Genomic DNA, 27,891 nt, shown 5'->3' on the forward strand with positions numbered 1-27,891 from the left:
GTAAGAAAACACTTTGCATTTCTTATAAGGTTTGTTTTATAATGGGTTTTTGCATATATGATCTAGTTATATGTGTGTCTGCATTATCTGTGCTTAGATTTTAATCTCAGGCTCTAGCAAAACCTGAAGGAAGAGAAGCAAATTGACAAAATGTGTTTTTTTGCCTTCAAAATAAACCGTAAAAATTGAAACCAATTTTATGCAGAGAGCTTAAAAATAAGACACATGAGAGAGTTAAGCAAAAACAGTAACAAGACAAAGCAGGTCATTATATAATGATAAAACTGTCAGTTCATCAAGAAGATAAAACAATTATATATGTATCCAACATCACAGCACTTAAATGAAGCAAACTAAAATATCTGAAAGGGGAAGTAGACAACTATACTATAATGGTAGGAGACTTCAATATCCCATTTTAACTATGGGTAGATGATCCAGACAGAATTAACAAGGAAACTTGCACTTGAACCGTACTTGAGACCAGTGGATGTAACATACACAGAGCATTCCATCCAGCAGCAGTAGAGTACCCATCCATCTCAAGTGTACACAGAACATTTTCCAGGATAGATCGTATGATAAATCACAAAACAAGTCTTAATAAATTTAAGAGTATTAAAATCATACCAAATATCTTTTTTTAAAATAACAATGGTATGAAACTAGAAATCAATTATAGAACAAAAGCTGGAGAATTCATAAATATGTTGAAATTCAACAAAATACTCTTGAACAATCAGTGGGTTGAAGAAGAAATCCAAAGGGAAATCAAAAACTACCTTGAAACATAAAATGGAAACACAACATACCAAAACTTACGGGATGCTGTAAAGGCAGTTCTGGGAGGGAAGTTTATGGTGATAAACTCCTACATTAAATAAAAAAAAGATCTTATATAGCCTAACTTTAAACCTCAAGAAACTAAGAAAAGGGGAAACAAAGCCTAAAGTTAAAAGAAGGAAATAAAAAGATCAGAACAAAAAGAAATGGAGATCAGAAAACCAATAGAAAAACTCAGCCAAACTAAAAGCTGTTTTTTTGAAAATATAAAATGGACAAACCTTTAGCTAGACTACTGAAGTGAAGACTCAAATAAATTCAGAAATTAAAAGAGGACAAAACTGATACTGCTGATATGCAAAGGATTATAAGGGAGTACTGAGAACAATTAAATGCCAACAAATTGGATAGCCTAGAAGAAATTGATACATCATGGAAACCTACAAGCTGTCAAGTCTGGATCATGAAGAAGGAGGAAATTGAAACAGTAATAAAACAAACAAGGAAAAGTCCAGGACCGGAGGGTTTCTTGGGTGAAATGTACCACAGACTTTTAAGGAAAAATTAACATCAGTCCTTCTCAAACTTTTCAGAATTTTGAAAAGGAGGGAATACTCCCAAACTCATTTAATAAGGCCAGCATTATTCTGATTTCAAAGCCAGGCAGGGACACTTCAAGTAAAGAAAATTGCAGGTCACTATGCCTGAGGAAAGAACTGCAGAAATCTCAAGAAAGTATTAGCAAACCACGGTCAGCCTCACATTGAAAGGATCATACACCATGATCACCTGGGATTTGTTCCTGGAATGCAAGGGTGGCCCCAAATATGCAAATCAATATATGTGATACACCACATTAATAGAATGAAAGATAAAAGTCATATGATCATCTCAGTAGATGCAGAAGCAGCATTTGACAAAATACAACATCCTTTCATGATAAAAACTTGCAATAAATTGGGTATAGAAGGAACGTACCACAACATAATAAAAGCCATGTATTATAAGCCCACAACTAACAACATATTCAACAGTGAAAAATGAAATCTTTTCCTCTAAGATCAGGAATAAGGCAGTAGTGCTCAATCTAACCACCTGTATTCAACATAGTACTGGAAATCGTAGCCAGGTGAGCAGGCAAAATAAATAAAAGGCATCCAGATTGGAAAGGAAGAAGTATAATTGGTCTTTGCAGATGATATGATCATATGTATAGAAAATCCTAAAGACTCCATCATAAAAAACTGTGAGGACTAATCAATGAATTCAGTAAAGTTGCAGGATATAAAATCAATATATAGAAATCAGTCATGTTTCTATACACTAACAACGAAGTATCTAAAAATGAAGTAAAGCAATCCCATGCACAATAGCATCAAAAAGAATAAAATACTCAGGAATAAATTTAGCCAAGGAGGTGAAAGATCTGTCAGTGAGAACTATTAAGACTTTGATAAAAGAACTTGGAGAGACACAAAAAGATGGGAAGATATACCTGCTCATGGATTGCAAGAGTTAATATAGTTAAAATGTCTTGTGCTACCTGAAGCTATCCATAGACATTTGGTGCAGTCCCTATCAAAGTTCAAATGGCATTTTTCACAGAATTAGAAGAAAAAAAATCCTAAGATTCATATGGAGTCACAAAAGACCCTAAATAGCCAAAGCACTCTTGAGAAAGAGCGACAAAGCTGAAGGCATCACACTTACTGACTTCAGACTATACTTGAGAGCTGTAGTAATCAAAACAGTATGGTCCTGACATAAAAATAGACACATAGACCGATGGAACAGAATCAAGAGAAATAAATCATTACAGTATTTGAGAAGGGAGTCAGAAATGTTCAATGGAAAGAATAGTGTCCTCAATAAATGGTATTGGGAACACTGGATAACCACATACAGAAGAGTGGACTTATACCACTCAAAAAAATTTACTCCAAGTGGACTATAGCCTTAAACATAAGACCTGAAACAGTCAGACTTACAGAAGAAAACAGGGGGAAAGATCCTTGACATTTTTGCCTTTTTCAGTGATTTTTTTGGGAAATGACATTAAAAGCACAAACAAAAGCAAAAATTAATAACTGGACTACATCAAACTAAAAAGCTTCTGTGCAGCAGAAGAAACATTCAACAAAATGAAAAGGTGACCTACAGAATGGGCAAAAATATTTGGAAATCATATTGCTGATAAGGAGTTAATATCCAAAATACACAAAGAACTCATACAACTCAGTAGCAAAAAGCCCAAACAATACAACTAAAAAATGGACAGGGGAACTGAATAGATTTTTCCAAAGAAGACATACAAATGGCCAAAAGATACGTGAAAAGATACCTAATATCACTAATCATCAGAGAAATGCAAATCAAAAGCACAGTGAAATACCATTTCGGGTGCTAGAGGTTTGTTGTCAAAAAGACAAGAGATATAACAAGTGTTAGCATGTGGAGAAAAGGGACCCCTTGTACACTATGGTAGGAGTGTGAATTGGTATGGCACTAAGGAACGTGGTATGAAGGTTCCTCCAAAAGTTAGAACTGACGCACCGTAAGATCCAGCAGTCCCGCTTCTGGGTATATGTTGAAAGGGAATGGAAACAGGATCTTGACAGGATATTGGCGCTGTCATGTTTACTGCAGCATCATTCATGATAGCCAGGATATGGTAACAATCTACGTGTTTGTCAGTTTGGATACATGGATAAAGAAGATGTATGTATACATATGGCAGAATATTTTTTTCCCATGTGAAAGAAGTACATGCTGTCATTTGTGACAGCGTGGATGGACTTTGAGGGCATTACGCTCAGTGACATAAGTCAGAGAAAGGCAAATGTATCACTTGTAAGTAGAATATAAAAAGGCCCAAATCGTAGAAACAGAGATTTAGAATTGTGGTTTTCAGGGGTGGGGGAAATGGGGAGATGTTGGTTAGAGGGTACAAACTTCAATTGTAAAATGAAGAAGTTCTGGGGATCTAATATACAGCAGTATATACTTGGAAGTTATTAAGAGGGTGGATCTTAAATGTTCCTACCACAAATAAGAAATGGTGATTCTATGACATGATAGAGATGTTAGGTAATGCTATGGTGGTTATCATGTTGCCACATATAAATCTGTCAAATCAACATGTATTCCTGAAATTTAATTTACAGTGCTCTGTGTCAATTATATCTCAAAGGGGAATGTGGAGAATGCTGGATTTTCTGTGCTGGATAGCGATAACTTGTGAGTGGGATTTTGATGGCTGAGTATGACTCATCAGGGACAGAATAGGGAAGATTCCAGAAGGAGGGGTTACCATGTGTATAGTCTGAAAGGTGCAAAATCGCAAAATATGATTAGGCCTTGGGTTATGGGTTTTCTACAGTCCTGTCTGAATTAATACAGTTTTATTTCCTCCTTTCTTAACTAATTGCCTATTTTTTCTTGGCCTTTTGCACTGACTAGAATCTCTCATACATTTTTGAATGGAAATAGTGAGAGTGGGCATCCTTCCCCTTGTTCCTCAACTTCTAGGGGGAAAGCATTTAGATTTTCACCATTAAGGATGATGTTAGCTGTAGGTTTTTCATAGATGCCCTTTATCAGATTAGGAAGTTCCCTTACATTGTTAGTTTGCTGAGAGTTTTTTGTTTTCGTTTTTTTAATCAGGAATAGGAATTGGGATTTGGCCAAATGTCTTTTCTGTATCTATTGAGATGATCGATCATGCAGTCATTTCTTAAAAGTCTGTTAATATGGTAAATTGCATCTTTTGGTTTTTGAATTTAATGCCATTTAGTCATTACGTATTTTTTAAATTTTTTTTTCAACGTTTATTTATTTTTGGGACAGAGAGAGACAGAGCATGAATGGGGGAGGGGCAGAGAGAGAGGGAGACACAGAATCGGAAACAGGCTCCAGGCTCTGAGCCATCAGCCCAGAGCCTGACGCGGGGCTCGAACTCACGGACCGCGAGATCGTGACCTGGCTGAAGTTGGACGCTTAACCGACTGCGCCACCCAGGCGCCCCTCATTACGTATTTTTTAAATCATAGAAGTGTTTTTCTATGTTCACAAGGAGCAATTATTTATTTATTATTTCTGTCTGGTTTGGTATCAAGGTAATGTTGCCCTCATGAAATGAGAAGTATCCCCTCTTCTGTTTCCTGAGTTTCTGTGGAGCTGAGACTAATTCTTCCCTAAATACTTGGTAGAGTTCACTGTTGAAATCATCTGAACTGGAGTTTTCTGTAGAAAGGTTTAAGTATACATTCAGTTCCTTAACAGATACTTGTTTTCAGGTAATATAGGTCCTCTTGACTCCACTTAAGTATTATTATTTTTTTTTAAAAAACAAGAAATGTAGATTGTTGACTTTTTGATGTAACTTAGTAAAAAAATCGTCCCTTACGATAATTTTAATATTTGTAGTATTGTAGTTTTGCTGGTGCTTTCATTCTAGTTTTTATAATTTGTGGCTTCTCTTTTTACCCTTTCTTAATGGTATTGTCAGTTTATTTTTTTTAAATTTTGTATATGTTTATTTCTGAGACAGACAGAGCATGAGTGGGGGAGGGGCAGAGAGAGGGAGACACAGAATCAGAAGCAGGCGCCAGGCTTTGAGCCGTCAGCACAGAGCTCAACGCGGGGGCTCGAACTCACAAATCGTGAGATCATCATCTGAGCCAAAGTCTGTCGCTCAACCGACTGAGCCACCCGGGCGCCCCAGAAATTTATTTTTTTAAATCTCAGCGTGAGCTTTTGCTTCATTGGTTTTGCTCAATGTTCAGTTTTCTGTTTTCTTTTTCATTTTTATTACTCCCTTCTGCTGACTTTAGGTTTAATTTTCTCTTTTTCTGTTAAGTAGAACCTGAGGCCCTTTACGTAAGATCTTTCTAATATGGATTGGTTGTGTTGTAACTGTCCCTCTAACCTTTCTTCTTTTCTTCATACTTGCATTTTCGTGCTGTGAATTTTCTGTAAGGATTCCTGTAGCTTCATTTACAAATTTTGATGTTTCTATTATCTTTTAGTTGAAGGCACTTTCTAATTTAAAATTTTAAAAAACAGCTTTATTGAGATCTGATTCACATACCATACATACAGTTCAACCCCTGAGAGTGTACAATTCAGTGGTGGTTAGTATATGAGCTCTTACGTGCATCCATCACTATAGTCATCTCGCATCCCTATTTTTAAAAGTGTTTTTAAATGTTTATTTATTTTGAGAGAGCAAGTGAGCGAGTGTGTGTGAGTGGGGTCGGGGCAGAGAGAGAGAGAGAGGGAGAGAGGCTGTCCACACTGAGCACAGAGCTGGATGTGGAGCTTGATCCCACCAACCATGAGATCATGACCTGAGCTGAAATCAGGAGTTGGAGGCCTAACTGACTGACCCATCCAGGTGCCCCCGTCTGGTATCACTTTTCATTTTGTTTAGAATCTTCATTATTGAGAGATGTATTACTCTATTCTTTAAATATTTGGAGATGCTCTGGATACCTTCATGTTATTGATTGCCACTTTAATTCTAGTGAGGGCAAAAAACATACTCTGTATGGTTTGACTCGTTTTAAATGTATTGAGACTTGTTTTACAGCCCAGAAAATGGTCTGTGTTGGTAAATGTTCTGTTTGCATTTGAACAGAATGTGTGTTTTGCTGTTGTTCGGTAGTGTGTTTTCTAAATGTCAGTTAGGTTAGGTTGGTTGATGGTGTGTTGTCTGCCTTTCATGGCCTTACTGACTTTCCTTCTACTTCTTTTATGAATCATTGAATGAAAGGTGTTGAATTTGCCTAATATGCTATGGATTTGTCTACTTCTTTTATTTCTATCAGTTTCGCTTCACATATTTCGAAACCCTTTGATTAGGTATATAATGTTTACATTGTTATCTTCTCTTGCTATATTCTCATGATGTATTGACCCTGTTATTATAAAACCCTCTTTTTCCCTGCTCTGAAAACTGCTGTCTGGTAGCAGAATAACTGCTCCTGGTTTTTAATAAACATCTTTATGAGGTTTACTTTACATACCATAAAGTTCACCCATGTGAGTGAGCAGTTAGGTGGGAGCTTCAGCTCCTCTGGAGGCTGATGATTTCCAAATCCATGTCTTCAGCCCTGGACATCTGCTTGCTCTGTTGACTTTTTAAACATAGCATGTGTAAAACCATACCTACTCGTTTTTTTCTCATCTTTCCCTTTACTCAAGGTCACTGTAGTTAGTTAATGCTAGTTAACTACCCCTTTCTATCCAGTGACTATAGTAAAAAACCTATCATTTAATTTTTTCCCATTCATGTTTAATCACTTATCTAAATATTATTGGCCTTGCCTTTCTAAGATCTCCGATATTTGGTCCCACTTCTGCATATCTACTTTAGATGGATTTTTATTAGGTCCTTATCTTTTTTTTTTTTTTTTTTTTGCTTGAGAGGCTGTTGTGACCTCTTAACTCCCATTTCCTGTATCATCTTCCTCCCTAACCCCCTACCCCCAAGTAGTCAGTCCTCAAGAGGCAGGTTTTTGTTTTTGTTTTTGTGTTTTTAAGATTTAAGTACAGGTGTGTGTCATCAGGATGCAGTGCAAGCTCTGTTCATGATTGAGCTTTTGTCTTCTCTGGCTTCCTTGTTAGGTCTGGTCTGTTTTACTCTACTGTACCCTCTCTCACCACGCACACTATCATTTAGCATCCAAAGCAATTTATTTGCTAACTGGTGTGTTGTGTCACTTCTTCCCTATCTTTATATACTATCCCGTCTATACCTTGCTTGCCTTTATTTTCTTATTTGCTGCCTGGCAAACTCATGTTTTTCCTTTTAATTTGTATTTGAAGATCATGCATTTCTTTTTAAAAATTTTTTAATGTTTATTTATTTTGCGGGGGTTGGAGAGAGAGGAGAGAGAGAATCCCAAGCAGGCTCTGTGCTGACAGCCTGGGCTCCATCCCACAAGCCATAAGATCATAACTTGAGTTGATACCAAGAGTTGGATGCTTAACTGACTGAGCCACGCAGGCGCCCCGAAGATCATGCATTAGAAATGCTATTCTGCTATGTAAATCTTCTCAAGGCATACTTGTGTGCTTAGAAAATACCTTTTCTGTGGATATCTTACCTCTTCTGTCTAGCCTACAGTACCTCTCCTGTCTACAACCTACAATACCTGTAGTTACTTACTTCCTTTGTTGTGATCCACTCATCTTATATTTACTTTGTTTACATATTTATTGGATTATTAGCTCCCTCACATTTGGTAGCTGTTTGTTGATTATCACTGAATTAAGCTGAACTTAATTCATTGACTGATAACTATGGACTTAATCTGAAATTACCGTGAATGCAACCCCAAATTCCCTAAAATGTAGGTTTCTCCTGTTTCTACTGAATGATTTGTATAATTTTTATTCTTTAGTAATAGGTAAATTACATGGATTGAATTTTCTCATGTTAAGCTGTCCTTATTTCTGGGATGAGTCCAATTAGTTATGATGAATTATTTTTTTCTATGTTTTATTATTGCTGATTAACTTTGCTAATATTTTAATTAAAAAGAATCTGTGTGCGTGAATGAACCTAGCCTGTGATTGTCCCTTTTTCATAGTAATCATTCAGTTCTGTTTTGGACATGTTGAATTGGAGGTGTTTGGCATGGTGTCTTACATGCTGTTAGAAATTTGGATTTGGAGTACTTAGTAACCTTATGGTAAAGGCTGACTGTGTGTTTTTGTTTTTAATATAATAGTTGAGAAAACGGTTGGTGTTGAATAGGAGGAATACATAGAGTGAGAACAGAATTGAGAATGGAATACAACATTTTGGGGCGGATTGATGGTGGTAAAGCCAGTGTGTGATCAACAGTTTGAAAGGCAAGTATGAGGAAGAGATAGTTTCAAAGGAGAACTTCGTTGTTGGTTTTTAACTGTCACAGATAGACGAATGATGTGAGGTTAAGGAAAATGGAAACAGCAAGTGTGGTACTTTTTGAAACAGTATAGTGGGTAGAAGGAAGGGAGACACCAATGAATGTGGAGACAGGCACTTCTTTGAGGGAAGGTTTTAGTTTTTTTAAGGATGGATGGAACTTCATGTTTGTTAGGTGAAGAGTAGAGAGGAAGAGAATGAGCATAAAGGGGAAGTATTTGTATATCTGCTTAAATCTTTGCCAGATAAGATTTCAGTGTGATCTTACGGATCCTCATGTAACTGAGGCTGTATTTGCCCTTTACAATGTTTCCAAACATGACTTATTTTAATACTCTAATTGGAGACTGAAATTTATCACCTGGTTAGTTTCTTTCTGGCAGATCAGCCCTCAGATACTAATGAAAGCCTGAGGGAAAGAGAACATGTAGGTTGGAGAGTGGCTCAGTTAATATTAGGTCATTTTACCAAACATAAAAGTCACAAAACAACAGTGGCTTAAGCAAGATAAAAGTTTATTTCTGATCATACAAATTCTGTAGGGCAGCTTCAGTAAGGGAGGCTGAGAAGTAGAGTTTTATTTAGCAGGAGCATGTGCTTAGCTAAAAATTGAGGGCTCTAGGATGAAAGAAGAAGGGAGAAAAGATTGAGAAATAGTGTTTGTATCTGCACAGTAAGAGACAAACCCTTTAATACAATTCATCTCTTCTATGAAAGGCACTATTCGCATAAATACATATGTCAAAATGCCTATGTTTGTGTCTAGTCTACTTACTAGCTTTATGACCCTGAACAGATTACTTAATTTTTCTCTTTGTGCCTTAGTATTTTCCTAACAAGATGGAGTACAGTGCTTAATAGAGGGTGCCTCATAAATTGGTGTCAGAATTAAATAAGTAACTGACTAAGCCAGTATCTTGTATATCTAAGCCACAACAATTATTAGTTTTTTGTCATTCCCCTTTGCCTTTCAAGGATCCAGGATGTGTGGAAGGACAAAACAAAACAAGACAACAGTAGCAAAGAAACCAAACCTTACGTTATGTGTCAGGTATCAAAGAGTGAGTTAAATATTACACATTAAACATAATTGAAAAAAGCAATTTCAGATCTCATGAGAACCTATAGATGTAAGGCCAAATTTTATTGGAAGCCTTGGAAGGTATTCAGAGTTAGTCAAATGGCAAAGTTCTCCACAAGACAACCTCAGTTCTGCCAGGACCTGCAATTTCAGGGGTCTCCTACCACCACCCTCAGGCCTGATCATTTGCTAGCACTCACAGAACTTACTGAAAGCTGTTACATTCATGAGAGAATTATAGATTACAGGAGAAGGATAGAGTTTATAGTCAGACTTCACATTGGGTGAAGTCCAGGAAGGTTCCAAACGTGGGGCTTCTAGTATCCTGTCCTTGTGAAGTCAGGACATTAGTCTCTCCCCATCAGTGTGTTTCAGTACATATGCCAGCCAGTAAGCTTGCCTGAGCTTTGGTGTCCAGAGTTTTTATTAAGGCTTTGTTATGGCATGATTAATTGATTGTCCACATGACTGAAGTCAGTCTCCGTGAAACCGTTTGACCCAGAACCCTCACCCTAAGTCATACTGTTGGTGTTTCTAGAGTGGCCAGCCCTGCCTCTGGGACTGTCTGATGTGGCCAGCACCCACCATACACAAGGACGTTTTCATCAGGTATGCGAGAAATTGAGGACAAAGGCCAGACTTCCCTTTAGACAAGGCTGGATTCTTTACTAAACAAAAAGATACAAGTCACTGATGGAAAGGTACAGACATACACAGGTGGAGGTTCACATGGTTATCTGTTGAAGATATCAAAGTTAAAAAAATCTTGAAAATATGTGAGTAAAAGATCAAGTAGGTGAAAATAAACATCCGAAAGAGTTGATTCAGCTGCTATAAACATCTAGAGATTTGGCCACTAAAAATTTGAGGTGCCCCTTGAAAGGACACTGATGAAATGAAAATAAAAAATGGAAGAAAACTAGCAGAGAGGTTAGGATGTTAGATATTATTAATGGAATACTTTTACTTACCTTGGATATCACTAGCCGAGTGGTGTAGTCAGGGTAGTATTAATATGTGTTTTCCCCAAAAATACCGATCTTGGAGGTTTTTAGGGATTTGTGCCAGATTGCAGAGTAAGTTGGGGCAGAGCTGGAAAGAGAATTGTCTCCTGACTTTTGGATTAAGTACTTTTACTCTGAGTATTTTTTTCTCCCCAACTATAAAACAGTTCTTCTTGGCACCCCATTGACAAGAGGTCTGACTCAATTCCTTGGACTCTGGAGTTCCTCTTAGGGACTAGACTGGTCTTTCTTTGCACTTCAGTTCATGGTGTTTATTCTGTGGTGACTATGCTCACTAAATTGCTAAACAAATAATTATTTGGGACAAATGCAAATTTATAGGTCTTTTAGATTTTCAAAATGTTTTTGAATAAAGCTCTGCACAATGTTCTGGTGAACCAATGTCTATAGGTTCTAGTGAACACCGTTTGGATGCCATTAACAATGAACTGGAATAATGTGACTGGGGCTTTTGTACAGAGTACTGCAATTTAGAGGGTTCAAATTTTTATTTTTATTTTATTATTATTTTTTAAATGTTTATTTTTGAGATAGTGAGCGAGCAGGGGAAGGGCAGAGAGAGAGAGAGAGTCAGCGCAGAGCCTGATGTGTGGGACTAGAACTCACAACCGTGAGATCATGACCTGAGCCACAATCAAGAAGCAGATGCTTAACTGACTGAGTCACCCAGGTGTCCTCAATTTTTATTTTTAAAAATAATTTTTAAAGTATAATTTGAAAATTGTTCACATATGTTGCTATCAAATATCTTCTTCACTTTCAGAGAAATAATAGATATTAGCATTTAAAGAATAGTAAATGAAAATAAGTTTCTCTACACTCATGCCCACTATTATTTCTAAGGTAATCCTGAAGGCCCCAACTGGTATTATGGACATATGGGCAAAGGAGTCAGGGCTGGAAGAGAAAGGGCACAGCTCTCTCCTAGTTCTGCAGGAGGCTGGCCCCATTTTAAGAGCATTTGGTGCCCTCTAAGTCCTTGTAGGTTTGCCCAGAAGCTGTTGTGTCATTCAGTGCAGGGAAGCCGAGAAGTTGCAGGATGTCTCTGGGTGTTGGTCCTGGTACCTGAGAGTGCTGATGTTAGCCCAAATCGTTAAATGGCTCGGGGGCGGGGGGGGGGGGGGGAGGGTAGGTAGTAAGGGAAGAAAGAAAACTGAGTTGATAAAGACTTTTCTATACTCTTAGACTCCTGTGTCATCTCATCTACTCCTGACAACAGTCTTGGGAGGTTGGTGGGGAAAAGGAGGCTCAGAGAGGTGACATCCATCTAATGCCACACAGCAAAAAAGTGGCAGGGTTCTCCCAAGGGCTTGTTTGGTTGATGGCATAGTTGGAGGGCTATCTTCTGTGGCGGCGTGTTTCATGGCATGCTAAAAGTGGTGTGTGAAGAAAATGGGGACTGTGACTAAATAAAGTTAGGAGGTGTTAGGCAGTTTTATTGCGGGACTTCTCAGAGCCTTTAAAATACCCCTGTGCATTGTGAAGCTTTGGAGAGGGACATAGAATGTATTGTGGCCCGTATTTCTCCCTTGCTCCCAGGGTAGGCTCTAGAAAGTGGCATGTAATACCCAACTTTGTGGAGGTGCACTTTGTGGAGGTGTGAAGATGCTTTCCGCAGTGATGGCACAGATGAGCCACTGCAAACATGGTGGGGGCTTCCGTGTGCCATTCAGTGGTGACATGGTGCTTGGAGCTAGAGGCGGAAAGTGTAGTTCCCTATAGAGACTCTCCCACTTGTCATCAGGACAGAAACTGCCCTTGAAAGAACTGGTCGTCTCTGTTTGATGTGCTTCTTCGTTGGTGCTTAGTCCTAGGCCTTTGCCTTCCTGACCATGTACCTGTCTGCTCACTGAATGAGTGACTTGGAAAAATTCTTAGATGGAAGTGAAAGAACACCCCACTGTTTCAACCCCCCTGTCTGAAATTATGGGACTGACCGGTAAAGGCCCTGGCAGCAACCCAGTGATATCAGTAGGCACTTTACCTCTTTGTTCTCTTTTCTCAGCCGTGTTGGCCGTTTGTCCCCAGGCTTCCTGCGTTTTGACTATCATAGCTTTAGGCGTCACAGCCACATTTGGAGACTGGAATCTGTGTTCAGGTAGATTTGGTCTTAGTAGCTAACAGGCTCTTTTCTCAAATCGTTCTGTCCGTTTTTTAATCCCCAAAGGAAAATATTTCCCAGTAGTCCTCTTTTGTCTCTGTAGTTGGAATAAGGTTCTGCGACCACCCCTAGCTACCGGGGCGTGTGAGAAAGACTTGGTTGGCATAGACACATCTCTTCTCTGGGGCTAGGCACAGGGTTTCTGTGTCGTAAGGGGAGGGAGGGGGACTGGAAGGCTGTTGGGCGGTGCTTGCCTGCGTCTGCCTTGTTATCTGAGACTCTGTTTGGCTCCCCCCTGCTGCATTCTTCTCACCTCCAGTCTGTCTGCAGGCCCCATGGCTGCTTTCTCCCTGCCCTCAAGTTCCCTTGTGTTGCCCTGACTGTCTGTGTTGCTCTTCTCCCCTCTTTTCTCTCTCATGTTTTCCTCATCACCCCTTCTTACTGCTAGCAATCCAGTTTTTTTCTCTAAACATTTAACAATTTAATTTTTAATATTAGACTGTAAATTGATATTTTTCTCGATGTACACTTCTGTGATTTTTAAACACACATACATATTCCCATAGTCACTCTCATTGGGATACGTAACAATGCTATCATCCCAAAAAACTCTCGTGTTATTCCTTTATAGCCAACCCTTCCCCCGTCCGTAACTCCTGGCAACCACTGATTTATTCACCATCCTTACATTTTTGTCTTTTTGAGAATGTCACGTTAAAAAAAAAAAAAAATCTAGAATGTAACCTTTTGAGACTGGCTTCTTTCACTCACATAGTAATACCTTTGAAATTCATTCAAGTGTAGATGAATTGTTTATTTCTTTTTATTGCAAGTAGTATTCCATATTGTGGCTATACCAAGTAGAAACAGTGGTTTGTTTATTTACTTGTTGGAGGACACCTGGGTTGTTTCCAGTTTTTGCCTATTATGGGTAAAGCCGTCACCGACTTTCCTGTATAGGATCCGCCCCCCCCCCCCCCAATTTTTAGCAATTGTGGTAAAATACATGTAACATCTGTCACCTTAGCTATTTTTAAGCATACGGTGCAGTGGTAGTAAATGCTGTCGTATTGTTGAGCCGCCATCTCCAGAACTCTTTCATCTTGTAGGAGCTGCAGCTCTACCCATTAACCAGGAACTTCCCATTTCCCTTTCCCCCATCCTTCGGCAGCCACCGTTCTCCTTTCTAGGATTTTGACTACTCTGAGTGTCTCATATGGGTGGAATCATACAGTTCTTGTCTTTCTGCCATGGGCTGTGTATAGGTTTTTGTGTCAACATAAGCCTTCGCTTCTCCAGGATAAATGTCCAGTGCAGTTGCCGAATTTTGTGATAGTTGCGTGTTTAGTTTCTTAAGAAATCACTAACCTTTTCCAGAGTGGCTGTACCATTTTATATTCCCACCAGCAATGTTGTGGATCCAGCTGCGTGCAGAGTTTGAATTAAATTTCTGGAGAGGGGACTCTGCTGACTGTGGAGCTAGATATTTACCCTTAGAGGAGTCATCATTGGCTGATTTGGAAAATAGTAACTACCACTCTTGTATTCATTCGTGTGGATTGGGGCAGATGTGTGGAGAGAAGATCGAGCTCTCACAAAACTAGGGCTGGGTGAAAGACCCTGTAGGCGTCCCCTGCGGTAGTGGTTTCCAAATCTGTGTGCATACCAGAATTCCTCAGAGGATTTCTTAATAATACACATTCATGGGTTTCATACAGACCTACCGAATTGGAATCTGTATTTTTAACGAGGGCTCAAGGGAGTTTTAAGCATTCTGCCCACATCAGTTGGGAATTGTGTTTTAAGATCTATGGTATTTCCAAAATGTGAAAGTTTTAGAAGCATGTCTTGTACTATGTAACAAATGAAAAATTTCCTGAGCTCTTATCTTTTCCACTTATCTCTTTTCCTTGACCCCATATTTATATTTTTGTCCCCTCTTCATACTTAATTCTGTTACTAGTTTTCTCTCCCCCATCTAGTTTACTCTCTGGTTTGTCCCTCTGCCCCTCTCCCCCTCCCTTCTCTCCTTCTCCCACTTTTCCTTTTTCATGTCTCTCCTGACAAGTTACCGATTGCTCTTTTGGTCCTGCAATTGTAACTTTCTTTCTAGGTTCCCTCTTCTCCAGGCTTGTAGAGTGTTTACTGTTTAGCACCCAGGGCTTATACCAAGTTACATGTATCCTGTAGGGGCAGATAGAGCTGGGTCTCTCACAGATCATCCTTACCTTTTAATGGCAGGAGTAGAAAACATCTACCAGGGTTTGGTAGAAACTTTAAATTTTATATTGAAGTAATTAAGGGTTATTCTTAACTAGTCTTTTTTTCTTCTCACAGGGAAGAAGAAGAACGTTTGAGAAATAAAATTCGAGCTGATCACGAGAAGGCCCTGGAAGAAGCAAAAGAAAAATTAAAAAAGTCGAGAGAGGAAATCCGAGCAGAAATTCAGACAGAGAAAAATAAGGTAGTCCAAGAAATGAAGACAAAAGAGAAGAAGCCACTGCCACCAGTCCCTATACCAAATCTAATAGGAATAGATGGTGGAGACCCAGAAGATAATGACATAAGAAAGAAAAGGGAAAAAATTAAAGAGGTAATAAGCTGAGATTTATGATATGGAATGGTTATGGCATTTGACTGGATTTTAATATATATGAACATTTGTATCATCTATCGTGTCATACTTTTTCTTGTTTGTTTTTGGGTCATGGTCGTGGTTCAGATTCCAAGTTGGCAGTAAAGGCTAGAACTCACTCTTTCTTAATATGGATTGTAATATTATTGGACACTTAAAATTTTGGTATAATGTTTGGATTGTTATACCATTCTGTATTGAGAGATCTTTTGATAGTCAGCATTTTATAAATAATGTAGACTAGATCTGTAAATAATTTATCATTGAATAGGAAATTTCTTAAGGGTTTACTTACAAGGGACTCTGCTAGATACTATGCAAATCTCCTCATAAACATGCTCCTGAAAAGTTAACATTATATCTGCCATCTTTTAAGGAATGGGTCATGAAACCCCTCAACCACGCTGCAGATTCCTTCCAAACAGTCTCAATGGATTGAGGAATGGGAAGCGGTTGACCTCAGAATTCTTTAAATTGTTTAATCTCAGAAGTCTTTCAATTTGTTATTCTAGGAATTACTTGGAGATAAAGACAATAACAGAGAGGGGAAAGTCTGGTGAATATTACAGTTAAATTTTGTCAATTAGAACTCCTGCTAATTCTTGGTAGAGTTTGCAGTTGCAGTGCCTGTGAAAAAAAAGATTTTGTCAGGTTGTAACAGCATCAACAATATTTCAAAGGGATTGTTTATCATAAAATAAGACAGTAAGTTTAGTTCAAATAGTCAGATATGTATTCAAATATATTCTAATAATGAACATGGAAGATTTAGTAGATTCTTTAAGCTTGACCTTATGAATTAGTGTAAGAACTTGACCTTGATGGAATTGTGAAATAGAACTGTACTCTGGATCCTGGAGTCTGTTTTATGCACTGGCTGCTAAAGGATTTAGACTGTATGGGGGAAATGTTGACAGGTTGTTGTGGGGTTTTTGTTGTTGTTTGTTTTTTGAGATGCCTGACTTTTTTTTTTAGATGTCATTAGAATTTATTGAAATATTTTCTTATGTATGTAATAATTCAAATAACAGTGTGTGTTTAGAAGACTCCCAAGACCACCTACAGCCTCAGTGATTGCTAGAAGTACTCCCAGAACTCAGCAAAGCTGTTATATTCATGATTTTGGTTTATTGCAGCAGTAGGCAACAGATTAAAATTAGTAATAGAAAAAGCTTATAGGACAGAGTCCAGGAGACATCAGATGCAAGTTACTAGTTGTCCTTTTCTGGCGGACACCGCTTAGTTCTTCCAGCAGTGTTGTGTGATGCTGTGTATGAAATATCACCAACAAGGAAGTTCACCTGAGCCTTGGTGTCCAGGGTTTTTATTTGAGATTCATTCTTTAGGCATGGCTGAACTTAGTTCTCTCAAGTCCTCCAAAGGTCAGGCTGATACCATGTGGCCCAAGGCTGCCACCATAAATCACATTGTGAACATGAACTGACATGGCCCAAAGCTTCATTTAAATGAAGATATTCTTGACAGACAGGATAATAAAATTTTAGCAGTTATTTTCCAGGAGTCTGGCACAGGACATATCTTTCTTTAGGATGTACAGGGTTTGGACAACTCAGACCTGGTGAGTTAACCCTTTAGAGCACACCACAATATCCGGTATTTTTACAAGCCAATGCCTGTATAGGCTCCTATTAAACATTATCGATACTGGCTTAACACACAGAGAAAGTTGAAATTTAAGCTGGTGGTGAAAGAAGCTAACAAGGGGCAAGGTGATATGAATGGCAGGATACCTGAGCATGTCAAGAATTAGAGACATTGTTTACCTCTGAAGGCAGGGGTATAATGAAATTGGAAAGGGATTATTTGAAAGTTTTAAGAGGTGCTCTTAACTCCTAGATCCTCGGTTCTCTAGTTTTGGCATCCTAGCTGCTGCCCTCCCTTCCCCAGCAGAACGGTAAAGTTTACCTTTTGGAGGGATGAATTAGGGAAGATCTGGATTTGGGGAACACCAGGTATGGCTGAGGGAAAACAAAAAAAGTGGCTAAGGTGGAGGGAATTAAGTGAAAAATGTTCTGAATATATTAAGACTGCTTTCTTGTGAGCTCTCAGAATTCTGACAGCCAGGTGCGTATTTAATAAGCAGGAGAGTGGATGACTTCTCTTTGAAGAGACTGGCCCAAGACAAAAGAGTCTTCTACACTGTTCCTCAGTGAAACACCACTGGGTGTCACCTGTGCTCCCTAACTAAGATGAGGCTCAGTTCAAGTCCTGCTTGTTTACTGATAGCCTTTAATTATCATTTGTTTCCCTCTTATGTGAAGAACAAAGATCACCAGGCATTTCAGGAAAGTTTCTCACATTAGAGAATAAAACAGATGGAAGAAAGGAATTCAGAGAATACAGAAACAATACAGGGAGGAGAAAAAAACAAAAGCATTAACATCATTGGAGTGACAAAAAATGGAACTCATAAAGTGAGAAAAATAAGTTCTGAAAAGGAACGTTTATAGCATACGAAGGAGCTTTTGGAAATAAAAAGTGTGATAGAATTTTAAAATTCAGTAGAAGAGTTGGAAGATACAATTGAGCAAATCTCTCAGTAGAACAAAGAGATTGAGAAAACAAGAAAATAAGATCAGTCAAGAACATCTAACAGGTGATTAGATAGAGGAAAAAGGAGGAGAAGAAATCAAAGAAACAATTTAAGAAAATTGGCTGAAACTAAAGAATGTGAGTTTACAGATTGAGAGGACCTGTCAGGCATAGAACAACAGTGAGCAACAAACAAACAAACAAACAAACAAAAAGAGAGACTTCTACTGAAATTTTAGAAAAATAGGCATTCAGAAACAGATCCTAGGGGCACTTGGGTGGCTCAGTCAGTTAAGTGTCCAACTCTTGATTTTGGCTCAGATCATGATCTCACAGTTGTGAGATCAAGCCTGTGTTGGGCTCTGTGCTGGACATAGAGTCTGCTTAAGATTGTCTCTCTCTCTTTCTCTCTCTCTCTTTCTTTCTCTCTCTCTCCATCTCCCTCCATCCCTCCCTCTCCCCCCTTCCCCTCTTCCTGTCTCTCTCTACCCGTACCCCCTACACACATGCACACTCATTCTCGAAAATAATAATAATAATAATAATAATAATAATAATAATAATAGTGATCCTAAAAGTTTAGGGAGAAAAAAAAGGCCCCACTCAAAAGATGGGATCGTACATAATGGCACCTCAGATTCCTCAGTCACAATTTTGGAAACTGGAAGAGAGTGGAGCAATGGCTTAGAAAGAATGATCTATTCGGCCAATTTATGAATCAAATCTGAGAGTAAATTTAGTCATTTTCTCAGATTGCTATCGGAAAATATGCTTCAGCACAAAAATAGGAAGAGAAGGGCTTTTGGCAATAGGGGATCTGTCACTAGAGAGAGAAAGGAAGGGCGCTCTCCGGATGGTGAATAAGGGACTCAGCAGGGTGACTGCTGTGCTTTGGGCAGAGCTTAGAGCTGGAGGGTGGAGAGCTTCAGGAAGGATTGGTACATCAGAGAATAAAATGGAACTGATAGTCTTATCTGGTGTGTTTGATTATACTGAGACAAGTTTTGAAGCTCAAGTATAATTTGGAAGTAAATTCAGAATCGATACATTAAAAACCTAAGCAAACAAAGAAACTCAAACCCTCAGACAAGTAGGTAACAGCAGGAAAAACAAAAGTTGAATAAAATAGTGTGATAATTATAAGAAAAGCATGTTGTTATTTAAATTGGGAGGATGTGGGCAGGAGAAATCAGTGTGGGGAAGTTTACGTGGAGATAGTAGTGGCATAAGAAAGCTAAATTACCGTAACTATAGGAGAGTACAGTAAATATCTAAATGCTGAAATAGCACTGTAGACTATATTTCAGAATATAGTCTTAGATAGAAAAAAACAGGTGAAAGAGTTTAATTGCCCCAGGAGAGTGGGAATTATGAGTGGGGAAGATATGGCAGACTATTAGATTTCTTTTAAGAATCAGCTTTACTGAGGCGTAATGTGTATACAATAAAATGTACCTGTTGTTAAGAGTACTGCTTGTTAAAAATATAAAAGAGTACTGCTTGGTTATGGGTTTTGAGAGATGTATACACCTGTATAACAGCAACTATTATCAAGATGCGAATATGTTTACAGTCTCAAAATGGCTTTCTTGTGCCCTTCTCTGGTCAGTCTACTCTTTGGTCCTGGGCAACCACTGATCTGTTTCTAGTCATTGCAGATTAGACTGGTCTTTTCTAGAGTTTCAGTGAAGTGGAATCATAAAGTATGTGATATTTTGTTTCTGGACTTTTGCTCAGCATAATTTTTTTGAGATTCAATCTATGTAGATTGCACATGAAGGTAATTTTTATCTTAACAGTATTCCGTTATATGCAGATACCGTAGTTTGTTTTATTTATTCACCTGTTGAATGGTTGTTCAACATTTGATCCAGTTTTTGGCTATTAGGAATAAAGTTGGCAATGAGCACTTGTGTGTCAGTATTTGTGTGGGTACATGTTTAAGTTTTAGTTTTGACATTTCAGTCTGTGATCTGTTGCCAGTTAATTTTTTATTGTCTGAAGTAAGGGTGCACTTCAGTTTTTGCCTGTAGGGCTTTCTAGCTGTTCAGCATCATTTGTTGAAATGATCCTTTTCCTATTGAATTACCTTGGCACTTTGTTTATTTATTTATTTTTTCAATATATGAAGTTTATTGTCAAATTGGTTTCCATACAACACCCAGTGCTCATCCCAAAAGGTGCCCTCCCCAATACCCATCACCCACCCTCCCTCCCTCCCACCCCCCATCAACTCTCAGTTTGTTCTCAGTTTTTAAGAGTCTCTTATGCTTTGGTTCTCTTCCACTCTAACCTCTTTTTTTTTTTCCTCCCCGTCCCCCATGGGTTTCTGTTAAGTTTCTCAGGATCCACATAAGAGTGAAACCATATGGTATCTGCCTTTCTCTGTGTGGCTTATTTCACTTAGCATCACACTCTCCAGTTCCATCCACGTTGCTACAAAGGGCCATATTTCGTTCTTTCTCATTGCCATGTAGTACTCCATTGTGTATATAAACCACAATTTCTTTATCCATTCATCAGTTGATGGACATTTAGGCTCTTTCCATAATTTGGCTATTGTTGAGAGTGCTGCTATAAACATTGGGGTACAAGTGCCCCTATGCATCAGTACTCCTGTATCCCTTGGGTAAATTCCTAGCAGTGCTACTTCTGGGTCATAGGGTAGGTCTATTTTTAATTTTCTGAGGAACCTCCACACTGTTTTCCAGAGTGGCTGCACCAGTTTGCATTCCCACCAACAGTGCAAGAGGGTTCCCGTTTCTCCACATCCTCTCCAGCATCTATAGTCTCCTGATTTGTTCATTTTGGCCACTCTGACTGGCATGAGGTGATATCTGAGTGTGGTTTTGATTTGTATTTCCCTGATAAGGAGCGACGTTGAGCATCTTTTCATGCTTGGCACTTTGTTTAAAATCAAATGACAGATTCAGTAGATGTTGAGGCTCTTTCTGGATTCCTACCTGTTCCATTAATCTGTATACTTATCCTTAATGCCAGTATTAAAGACTTTAACTTAATAGTAAGCTTTGAAATCAGGTTAAATTCTCAAACTTGGTTCTTTTTAAAAATTGTTTTTGTGTTTCTGGGTACTTTGCCTTTCTAGAATTCACTTTTTTACGTAAAATAAAAGGTTGCTGGGTTTTGATTGGGATTTTACTGAATTTGTAGATGAATTGAGAAGAATTGTTATCTTAACAGTATCCAGTGTTCCATGAGCATGTTACATGTTTCCACTTATTTAGGTTTTCTTTAATTTGTCAGTGTTTATAGTTCTTCATATATAATTTCTTGCACATATTCTGTTTATTCCTAAATATTTCATGTTTTTTGATGCTATTATAAATGAACTTGTTTTTTAATTTCCATTTCTGGTGTTTATTACTAGCATATAGAAATATATTTGACTTTAGTTTTCTGAACTTGTATCCCTGTTAATTTTATTGAAGTCATTATAGTTCTAGTGGGTTATTATTATTATTTTTTAGATTGCTTAGGATTCTCCTTATACATAGTAATGTCCTCTGTGAATAGAGGTGCTTTTCCTTTATCCTTTTTGATTGTTATGCCTTTTATTTCCTGTTACACTGGCTAGGACTTCCAGTACATTACTGAAAATAAATGTGGAGAATGGACATACTTGATTTGTTATCAACTTGAAGGGTTAAGAATTTAGTCTTAAGTATGATGTCAGCTGTAGGTTTTTTGAAGATCCCCTTTATTAGATGGTGGGCATTTCCTTATAGTTCATTGAGAGTTTTTATTATGGATGGCTGTTGAATCTTGTCAAGTGCTTCGTCTGCCTCTATGAAAATGATCGTATGATGTTTTTCCTTTTATTCTAGTAACGTGGATTCTGTTGATTGGCTTTTGAATGTTAAATTAGTCTACGTTAAAACTAGGTGTTACTATACTTGATCATTATGTAGTATCCTCTCTAGATTGCTAATTTTGGTTAAGGAATTTTGCATCTGTTTTTGAGATACACTGGTTTTCAGTTTTGTTGTAATATCTTTGTCTGGTTTTGGTGTGTGAATAATGCAAGCTGTAAAAAAGCAAGTTGAGGAATATTTGAATGAGTGATATACTGTTAAATGAAAGATTTTTTATATACCACAGTCCACTATTAAATAATTCACCTGTTGTATAATTAACAAACTAGTTGATAGTTCAAACTAGTTGATATAAAAAGAAAATTACTAGCTAAGTGGCTGTAAACTAGGGCTTCGAGCTTGGCTAAATCCAAGTCTGTAGGTGTTATTGGCAATAATATTCATTTTATCCTTTCGTTTAGTATCTCCATGTTGGGAGAGTGTTAGCCCCCATCAGCCCAAGATAATGTGTTACACAGACCTTGAGATTGTAAAATGAGAGAGTCCCTTTATCTCCTAGTGTCTATAACAATATGCATAAAAGGACTTGATTGCCACTACTTGAATCACAGGTACCTAGTCACTGTGATTAGGTCAGGGTTGGCAAACTACAACCCACAGGCCAAATTCTGCCTGCTGTCTATTTTTTAAAAATAAAAGTTAGTTGGAGAAGGTATATCCATTTGTTTATGTATTGTCTAAGGCTACTTTTGTGCTATGGTAGCTGCGTTAAGTAATTGCTAGAGACGGTATGGACTGCAAAGCCTGAAGTATTTATTTTAAAGAAGGATTTTGCTGATCTTCAGCCTAAGGGTAAGGAGTTCTCTAGTAATTGGTTGTGGAATCAGAGCCCCTTGATTGACAGTGCCGTCGTGATCACAGGGAGGGAAGGGGAGCTATTCCCCAAAGAATTGGCAGTTCCTCAAAGGAAAGAGTGCTGAACAGACACCTTCTTCCCCAATAAAAAGAACTTGTCTTTTATACCCAAGTTTTCCTTCTCTTGTGTAGACTGAGGTTAAACATGATGATGTGGGTTATCACGCTAGTAAAAAATGTTAATAGAATAATATTCTGATACAGGAGATAACAGGAAGAATGGGTAAGGCTGCAGTGATAGATGATATAGATCGATGAAATAACGGTCTGTGAGTGATGTTAATTGATGGATTATAATTTTTCTTTTCTCAGATGATGAAACATGCCTGGGATAATTATAGGATATATGGATGGGGACATAATGAACTCAGACCCATTGCAAGGAAAGGACACTCCACTAATATCTTTGGTAAGTTTACCTCTTCTAACTACTGTATCCATCTTTAAAATGGAATCTAAGTTCTTAAGTACTTTCTAAAACCTGAACATTTCTATTATAATTTGAAGCAACATGTATTTTTTTTTTTTTTGCAAGCTTCAGTCAAGATTTCATGCTAGTTGCTTTAGAATATACAGATAATGTGGTAGATTTTCTACCTCTACAGATGTTGTAGTCATTTATCAGTGTTTTGAAGCTTTTTCTGCACTTTTTTCTTTAATGTCAGGGAAGTTAGGTACCTATTTGTAATTCTCTTTCTTCAGCACAGTTCTGATACCCCCCGCATTATGAGGGGGAAGAGACGTGAAAGAAAGCAGTAGTGCTCTGTATATATAAAAAAGTCACATGCCCAAGGTGATTTGGTTGGTAAGGTGAGTGGGTGATACTGTACACTCACAATTCCAAGGGAAAGATTCATTTGTTTGTGGATGGAGGTCTGGGGAAGAGCTGTGTTCAGCCTGAGTTCACTCTAACTTTCTAGGTCTCTTGAGCTCACTTCTACTTGTTAAACTTCTCCATTTCAAAAAGTACTTAACAACTTTTACTTAACCTAAGGATAAGTCTTGAGAATCATCAAGCTGTTATTTATTACAGTCTTCACCTCTTTCCCGCATTCTCAATTTTTCTTGATGTAATGGGTATCTTTTAAGTAATAATAGGTGAAGTTAAGAAAATATTGAGGTAGGGAGGCACACGTACTAGTTATATGCAACGTAGTTATGTTTGCTAATTGTAACGTGCCACCACAGTAAGCTAAATCACGGCATTTTTCCTCGTGACATTTGAAAGAGTTTTTCTAATGCTATGATTTCTCTTGTAATTTGTTGCTTGCTTATTTTCTGTAAAACATAAAATGCCTGAAAAGATCATTTCTCTTGGGTTTCAGAGATGTTGGAATCGAGGAATAATGGAAAAAATTTTTCTTTAGGTTGTCAGAGACACCAGAAATACCTTAATACAGTTAACTAAGGAACTTAGTTCCTTAGCAAAGGTTACAAATGGAAAAGTTCCCATTGTTTTGTGGATGCCACAGTGTGAGACATTAGTGCAGGAAAAGACATTTTATGTTTAATGGTTAATTAAAATTAGATCCTCTTTTCAAGTAAATATTTTTTTCAGTATTAAACTCTTTGGTAAACTGTTAGTCCTTCTAAAGGATTAGAGTATAAATGTGTAAAATAAAAGTTGCATGTTAATTTTCGACTTCTTTTTTAAACTGTATTTCTCAGAACGTATACTGTATTAACATTTGTCAAATGGATACGGGTCCTAGGCAAAATAGTTGGTAAGTTTATTAATTTTGAGAGAGAGAGACAGAGAGAGCAACCAGGGGAGAGGTGGAGAGAGAGAAAATCCCAAGCAGGCTCCTCGCTGACAGCGCTGAGCCTGACGCTGGAACTCACAAACCCTGAGATCATGACCTAAGCTGAGAACAAGAATCTGACGCTTAACTGACTGAGCCACCCAGTTGCCCCTATTTTGTTTTGTGTTGTTTTTGTTTTGTTTCCTTTTACTTTAGGAGAAGTCTAACTGAGTGGTAATAGTTCTGAGTGTCTCATTTGATGTCCCAAATTCAGTATGTCTTTAAGAATCAGAATCTTAGAATTGAAAGAAACTTCAAAAGTCTAGCCTCTGTATTATGGTAGGAACATACAGGCGAGTATTGAAACTTTACTTACAGTATTTGAGATTACATGGTAAAGAACTTAAAAACGTGTTCTTTTCCATTTTACTAGCTTCAATTATTAAAAAATTCTTTTATGTGGTAACTGAAATAAGCATTCCTCTGACTTCTATCTGGTTAGTTAGTCCTTGGCATCATAGGATTCTTTATGTGCAGATAACAGAAAATCCATTTCAAAATGGCTTAAACTAAAGTAAATTTAATCAGCTCAATGAAGTCCTAGCATAGATGGGAGTCCAACTAAGCTTTTTATTTATGTCTTTTCTCCGTTTTCCTCTGTGTGTTGATATCTTCAGGCTGGCTTCTTAGCAAGACGGCTGCCTCAGTGTGAAGCTGTATATATACGTACTACCACATCTGTAGAGCAGAGAGCACTTGGTTTTCGTAGAAACTTCGTTGACTCATTGTTTCTTGTCTCAAATTGGCTTTTGTGCCCATCCTCAAACCAAATGCTACTTCCAGAAGGATGGCGTATATTCTTTTGGTTTTGCCCCGTGAAGGCAAACTCCTGGAGCTAGTGAGTGAGAAGAAAATGTTGCTGGATGTAAATTAGCACTGATACTAATTATTCCAACAGTAATGGAATGAATTCTTTTTACTTAGATATACTGAAGAATTCAGAGTTTTGTTAGGAATAGGTCTTCTCGCCCTTAAAGGGAAGAATTTTGATTTGGAAAAGAGTGTTAACTTTGCAGTGCTTTTTGAAGTGTGCCTTTATTTTCTCTATACGTGTCTGTGTCTGTGTATGTAGGTATGTTTATGTATAAATTCTTTTTGCTATTTCTAACTTAACTGGCTTATGACTTCTAATATTTTGTTGAGGATTTTTGCACTTATCTTTTGCATTTATATTGCTCTGTATTTTTCTTACATTATCTTTGTCTTGTTTTGGTATCCAGGTAACGTCTCATAAAATGAATTTGGAAGTGTTCTCTGCTCTTTATTTTTCCGGAAGATATTGTTTAACATTGATTTTATTTTCTTCTTCAGTGTTGATAGTATTCACCAGTGAAGCCATCTGCATCTAGAGATTTTTTTTTCCCCCCCGGGAGGTTTTTAAACTGAAAATTCAGTTTCTTTAACAGTAAGGACCAATCAGCTTACCTACAGTTGACTCTTGAACAATATGGATTTGAACTGCATGGGTCTACTTTATATATAGGGTGTTTGGGTTTTTTTTTTTGTTTTTTTTTTTGATGAATACAGTACAGTAGTGTAAATGCATTTTCTCTTATGATTTTATTAATAACTTTTTTCCATCATACTTTATTGTAAGAATGTAGTTTAATTATAAACTAAATTTAATTCTAAACATTGTCTATTAAGACAGTGTGTGTTAATCAACTATTATCAGTAGGCTTCTAGTAAACAGTAGTAGACTATTAGTACTTAAGTTTTTGGGGAGTCAAGTTATATGGGTTTTGACTGCATTGTGGTCAGCATCCTTAACCCTAGGCTTCTTCAAGGATCAACTGTATTTCTTTCAGGGTGAGTTTTGGTAGTTTATGGTTTTTGAGGAATTGGTCCATTTCATCTTAGTTATTGATTTTATGTGCATGGAGTGTTTGGAGTATTGCCTTGCTATCTTTTGGATGTCTGTGGAAGCTGTAGAGATAATCCCCTTTCATTCCTGATATTAGTAATTCATATTTTCTCTCTTTCTCTTTGTCCTGCTAGAAGCTTGGTTTCATTGATCTTTTTAAAAAATTTATCATGGTTCACTTTATTTTTTTATTCAAGTAATAACATAGAGTGTATACTAATTTCTAGTGTACAATATAATGACTCAGCAATTCTGTACGTTAGTGCTCATCGTGGTAAGTGTACTCCTTAATCCTCTTTACCTCTTTCATCCATCCCCTGCCCACTTTCCCTCTGGCAACCACCAGTTTGTTCTCTGTGTGTTTTTTTGTTTGTCTCTTTTATTTTATTTCTTAAATTCCACATATGAGTGAAATCATATGGTATTTGTCTTCCTCAAGCTGACTTATTTCACTTAGTCTTATATCCTCTTGATCCATCCATGTTGTCGCAAATGGCAAGATTTCATTCTTTTTGATGGCTGAGTAATTTTCTATTGTATTGCTTTTATCTTGGCTTTTATAAATAATGCTGCAATAAACATAGGAGTGCACATATCTTTTTAAATTTGTGTTTCCATTTTCTTTGGATAAATACCCAGTAGTGGAATTACTGGATCATATGATAATTCTGTTTTTCATTTATTGAGGAACCTCCATACTGTTTTTCACAGTTGGTGCACCAGTCTGTATTCCCACTAATAGTACATGAGGGTTCCTTTTTCTTCACATCCTCGTCATCTCTTGTTATTTCTTATGGTTTTGGTTTTAGCCATTATGACAGGTGTGAGGTGATATAACTCATTGTGGTTTTGATTTGCATTTTCCTGATGATGAGCAATGTTGAGCATCCTTTCATGTGTCTGCTGGCCATCTATATGTCTTCTTTGGAAAAATGTCTATTTGTTGATCTTTTTAATATTTTCTTTATGTTTTTCATTTCTTTGATTTCTGCTCTTTACCATTTTGTTTCTTTTGCAGTTTTGAGTTGATTTAGCTCTTGCTTTTCTAATTGCTCTAAGTGGAAGCCTGGAGTGTGGATTTGAGATCCTTTTCTCCAATGTAAGCATTTGGTGCTGTACATTTCCTGTAGGTGCTGCTTAGTTGTATGCTAAAGATTTTGGTATGTTGTGTTTCACTTTCCATTTAATTCAATATGTTTTAAAATTTCTCTTGAGGAACCCTCTTGCCCTGTTGGTGAGAATGCAAACTGGTGCACCTGCTCTGGAGAATAGTATGGAGGTTCCTCAAAAAGTTACAAACAGAACTACCCTATGATTCAGCAGTTGCATTAGTATTAGTAGGTATTTGCCCCAAGGATACCAAAATACTAATTTGAAGGGATAC

The 27,891-nt window shown here is 37.6% G+C and overlaps 1 protein-coding gene across 2 annotated transcripts in view; it reads left to right on the top strand.

Moving 5' to 3' along the window:
• The window catches only part of MAN1A2 (mannosidase alpha class 1A member 2), a 180,554-nt gene that overhangs the window by 23,342 nt on the left and 129,321 nt on the right, over positions 1 to 27,891 (top strand). For both annotated transcript variants that reach the window (XM_040471441.1, XM_040471440.1), the window contains exons 2-3: positions 15,243 to 15,498; positions 23,154 to 23,250. In XM_040471441.1, coding sequence (XP_040327375.1) covers positions 15,243 to 15,498; positions 23,154 to 23,250 — 353 coding nt within the window. The remainder of the gene's footprint in view (positions 1 to 15,242; positions 15,499 to 23,153; positions 23,251 to 27,891) is intronic.

Source organism: Herpailurus yagouaroundi, unplaced genomic scaffold, assembly GCF_014898765.1.
Source record: "Herpailurus yagouaroundi ecotype Mexico unplaced genomic scaffold, PumYag 77, whole genome shotgun sequence".
In the NCBI taxonomy this organism is placed as follows: Eukaryota; Metazoa; Chordata; class Mammalia; order Carnivora; family Felidae; genus Herpailurus; species Herpailurus yagouaroundi.